General features: G+C 54.6%; 1 protein-coding gene across 1 annotated transcript; it reads left to right on the top strand.

The window, feature by feature from the left end:
* The first annotated feature begins 2,101 nt into the window (after window positions 1-2,101).
* FAM43B (family with sequence similarity 43 member B) lies at window positions 2,102-4,150 on the top strand. Its single transcript, XM_077456309.1, has one exon. It carries the CDS (start codon window positions 2,328-2,330, stop codon window positions 3,294-3,296), a length of 969 nt encoding a protein of 322 aa, XP_077312435.1. The 5' UTR covers window positions 2,102-2,327; the 3' UTR covers window positions 3,297-4,150.
* The last annotated feature ends 950 nt before the right edge of the window (window positions 4,151-5,100 follow it).

The raw sequence follows: 5,100 nt of genomic DNA, 5'->3' as shown, positions 1-5,100 counted from the left end.
TGATGTAAGGGGTTGGTGATGGGACACTCTGATGTAAGGGGTTGGTGATGGGACACTCTGATGTAAGGGGGCTGGTGATGGGACACTCTGATGTAAGGGGGGTGCTGATGGGACACTCTGATGTAAGGGGGCTGGTGATGGGACACTCTGATGTAAGGGGGCTGTTGATGGGACACTCTGATGTAAGGGGTCTGGTGATGGGACACTCTGATGTAAGGGGTTGGTGATGGGACACTCTGATGTAAGGGGTTGGTGATGGGACACTCTGATGTAAGGGGTTGGTGATGGGACACTCTGATGTAAGGGGTTGGTGATGGGACACTTTGATGTAAGGGGGTGCTGATGGGACATTCTGATGTAAGGGGGCTGGTGATGGGACACTCTGATGTAAGGGGGCTGGTGATGGGACACTCTGATGTAAGGGGGCTGGTGATGGGACACTCTGATATGTAAGGGAGCTGGTGATGGGACACTCTGATGTAAGGGGGTGGTGATGGGACACTCTGATGTAAGGGGGTGGTGATGGGACACTCTGATGTAAGGGGGTGGTGATGGGACACTCTGATGTAAGGGGGTGGTGATGGGACACTCTGATGTAAGGGGGTGGTGATGGGACACTCTGATGTAAGGGGGTGGTGATGGGACACTCTGATGTAAGGGGGCTGGTGATGGGACACTCTGATGTAAGGGGTTGGTGATGGGACACTCTGATGTAAGGGGGCTGGTGATGGGACACTCTGATGTAAGGGGTTGGTGATGGGACACTCTGATGTAAGGGGGTGCTGATGGGACACTCTGATGTAAGGGGGCTGGTGATGGGACACTCTGATGTAAGGGGGGTGCTGATGGGACACTCTGATGTAAGGGGGCTGGTGATGGGACACTCTGATGTAAGGGGGTGGTGATGGGACACTCTGATGTAAGGGGGCTGGTGATGGGACACTCTGATGTAAGGGGTTGGTGATGGGACACTCTGATGTAAGGGGTTGGTGATGGGACACTCTGATGTAAGGGGTTGGTGATGGGACACTCTGATGTAAGGGGTTGGTGATGGGACACTCTGATGTAAGGGGTTGGTGATGGGACACTTTGATGTAAGGGGGTGCTGATGGGACATTCTGATGTAAGGGGGCTGGTGATGGGACACTCTGATGTAAGGGGGCTGGTGATGGGACACTCTGATGTAAGGGGGCTGGTGATGGGACACTCTGATATGTAAGGGAGCTGGTGATGGGACACTCTGATGTAAGGGGGTGGTGATGGGACACTCTGATGTAAGGGGGCTGGTGATGGGACACTCTGATGTAAGGGGGCTGGTGATGGGACACTCTGATATGTAAGGGAGCTGGTGATGGGACACTCTGATGTAAGGGGGTGGTGATGGGACACTCTGATGTAAGGGGGTGGTGATGGGACACTCTGATGTAAGGGGGTGGTGATGGGACACTCTGATGTAAGGGGGTGGTGATGGGACACTCTGATGTAAGGGGTTGGTGATGGGACACTCTGATGTAAGGGGGTGCTGATGGGACACTCTGATGTAAGGGGGCTGGTGATGGGACACTCTGATGTAAGGGGGGTGCTGATGGGACACTCTGATGTAAGGGGGCTGGTGATGGGACACTCTGATGTAAGGGGGTGGTGATGGGACACTCTGATGTAAGGGGGCTGGTGATGGGACACTCTGATGTAAGGGGTTGGTGATGGGACACTCTGATGTAAGTGGGCCGGTCTGGATGAAGTCCAGGGCCAAATTTCTGTCCCAGTCCAGCCCTGGGGGGGCGGGGGGTTTTAGTCCCCGATCCTTTCTTAAAAACGCAGCGGCTGAAAAAACGCACAGACGTGAACGTGTCCCCTAGGGAAGCATGTTAATTGGACCGTAGGGCGTTTCAGCAAAACGCATAAAAAAAATAAAAAAAACGCGTAGGTGTGAACCAGTAGATCTCCCCCCACCACCGCCACCCGTAGCGGCGCATAATTGTAAGCGACTGCTGGGAAGAAGTCGTATTCTTAAATTTGATTACGGAGGTGCTAACCGCTCCGCCCTGGCAGTTTTGGTGCATGCTGGGGCTTGTAGTGCATCAACCTGGAGAATACAGGGGGGGGGGGAGGGGAGCACACTTGTGGCTTCCTCCTTGCTATGTACAGAACATGTGGCGTGTGTCTGCACAGCGCCGGCGATGAAGTTGAAGAGGCAGAGGTGTGGCAGAGGAAAGGGGCTGGCAGCTGCCTACCTCCCCTCCTCGTTTCCCTATCATCAGGCTCAGGGACTCCATTCTCCAGCCTCCCCGCGCCTGGGTGAGCCTCTCCCGCTCTGAGCCGCCGGCATGCTTCCCTGGAGAAGGAGCAAGTTTGTGCTGATGAAGAAGGACAAGAAGAAGACCAAGGGGGTCAGCTACTCCTCGCTGCTCTCCTCCTTCGTGCGCTCCTGCCCTGACCTCCTGCCCCAAACCCCCTTGGCACGCCTGGGCAAGGTCTTCAGCACCAGGAGGCAGAAGGTGGAGCTGAACAAAGGCGACCCCTCGTACACCGTCTGGTACCTGGGCAACGCCGTCACCCTCCGCGCCAAGGGAGAGGGCTGCACGGCGGACGTGGTGGAGAAGATCTGGGAGAAGAGCGAATTCGGGGGGTACAGCACCAAGATGAAGCTCTCTCTGGGCTCCTACGGCATCAGGATGACCCCCTGCAGGAAAGGCGCCAGGAAGACGCTCCACACCTACCTCCTGCACCGCATCACCTGCTGCCTGCAGGAGACCCGCCACCCCAAAGTTTTCTCCTGGGTCTACAGGCACCAGATCAAGAACAAGGCGGTGGTGTTGAGGTGCCACGCCGTGCTGGTGTCCAAGGCTGAGAAAGCCAAAGCCATGGCGCAGACCCTTTGCCAGACCTCCCTGGCGGCCTTCAAGGAGTTTAAGAGCTTAAAGAGGCAGAGCGACTTCAGGAGGGAGCAGCAAGAACTTTTGGGGGACTTGGTGGTGCCCATGATGCCCCTGAGGAAGGTCCTCAATGGCACCTGCTCCTATAACCCTCCATCGGAGAGAAGTAAGAGCGTGCCCAGGCTCAGCTCCATCCTAGAGGAAGAGGAGGACACGGAGGAAGAGAGGACAGACAGACGCAGGACACCCTCCCCCATCAGGGACCCCTTCATTTCCCACCAGCAGGAGAAGGATGCTATTCTAGAACTGGCCCAGGAACTGAGGAGACTGAGCGTCCAACGGGAACTGGCCAAAAAATTCCAATATATGTCCAGCGCACACATCCCGGACTGGAAGTGGGCTCTACACACTATTTGTTGACTCAGAACTTTTTCCTGACCCCACATTTTTTCGCTGTCGTTATCCCATCTCCGGGACCTTTCGACCCCCGGCAGGTCTGTCCCATGTTGGTCTGGATTACAGGTGACCTAAGCCAATCTGGGTGGTTAGTGAACGATGGTAAAGACTCTGCTTGGCAGAAGAGCTAGCCATCTTTATTTGGGACAGGACGAGATGGGGTCATTGTTTTTACAATAGCCAGTATATGGGATCACTGTCCATACAGGAGCCAGTATATGGGATCACTGTCCATACGGGAGCCAAAATATGGGATCAGTGTCCATACGGGAGCCAGTATATGGGATCACTGTCCATACAGGAGCCAGTATATGGGATCACTGTCCATACAGGAGCCAGTATATGGGATCACTGTCCATACGGGAGCCAGTATATGGGATCACTGTCCATACAGGAGCCAGTATATGGGATCACTGTCCATACAGGAGCCAGTATATGGGATCACTGTCCATACGGGAGCCAGTATATGGGATCACTGTCCATACAGGAGCCAGTATATGGGATCACTGTCCATACAGGAGCCAGTATATGGGATCACTGTCCATACAGGAGCCAGTATATGGGATCACTGTCCATACGGGAGCCAGTATATGGGATCAGTGTCTATACAGGAGCCAGTATATGGGATCACTGTCCATACGGGAGCCAGTATATGGGATCACTGTCCATACAGGAGCCAGTATATGGGATCACTGTCCATACGGGAGCCAGTATATGGGATCACTGTCCATACGGGAGCCAGTATATGGGATCACTGTCCATACAGGAGCCAGTATATGGGATCACTGTCCATACAGGAGCCAGTATATGGGATCACTGTCCATTAGTGATGGACGAACTTCCGACGGGACGTTTCGCGAACGCGAAACGCGAACGGGCACAAACGTTCGCGAAAACGACCGTTCGCCGCGGGCTCCATTGACTTCAATGGGAGGCGAATTTCGCAAACCTTTAGGTCGAATTTGCGGCCACGGGGTAATTATTAGGGGGTAGCACGTAGTCCCACCACCTGGACAATAGCATAATACATGTATGAGGTGAATTTGGGATCGATAACTACAAGCATTTTTTTTTTATTTGGGAAATTGTTCTGACAATTCAGGACTATGGAGCTAATGAAGGCAATGGAGGAGAGGGAAGGTCAGGGACCAGGGTAGGCAAACAAGAGGGTGCAGGAGATACAGAGCACTGACAGCAGCACCGTAATACAGAGCACTGACATCAGCACCGTGACATACAGCGCTGACAGCAGCTCCGTGACATACAGCGCTGACAGCAGCTCCGTGACATACAGCGCTGACAGCAGCTCCGTGACATACAGCGCTGACAGCAGCTCCGTGACATACAGCGCTGACAGCAGCTCCGTGACATACAGCGCTGACAGCAGCACCGTGACATACAGCGCTGACAGCAGCTCCGTGACATACAGCGCTGACAGCAGCTCCGTGACATACAGCGCTGACAGCAGCTCCGTGACATACAGCACTGACAGCAGCTCCGTGACATACAGCGCTGACAGCAGCTCCGTGACATACAGCGCTGACAGCAGCACCGTGACATACAGCGCTGACAGCAGCTCCGTGACATACAGCGCTGACAGCAGCTCCGTGACATACAGCGCTGACAGCAGCTCCGTGACATACAGCACTGACAGCAGCTCCGTGACATACAGCGCTGACAGCAGCTCCGTGACATACAGCGCTGACAGCAGCACCGTGACATACAGCGCTGACAGCAGCTCCGTGACATACAGCGCTGACAGCAGCTC

This window comes from Lithobates pipiens, unplaced genomic scaffold (assembly GCF_037356315.1).
Source record: "Lithobates pipiens isolate NorthernLeopardFrog02 unplaced genomic scaffold, aLitPip1_a1.2 Scaffold_27, whole genome shotgun sequence".
NCBI classification, from domain to species: Eukaryota; Metazoa; Chordata; class Amphibia; order Anura; family Ranidae; genus Lithobates; species Lithobates pipiens.
Note: the sequence above shows the minus strand (reverse complement) of the source record. Positions and strands in the feature narration are given on the sequence as shown.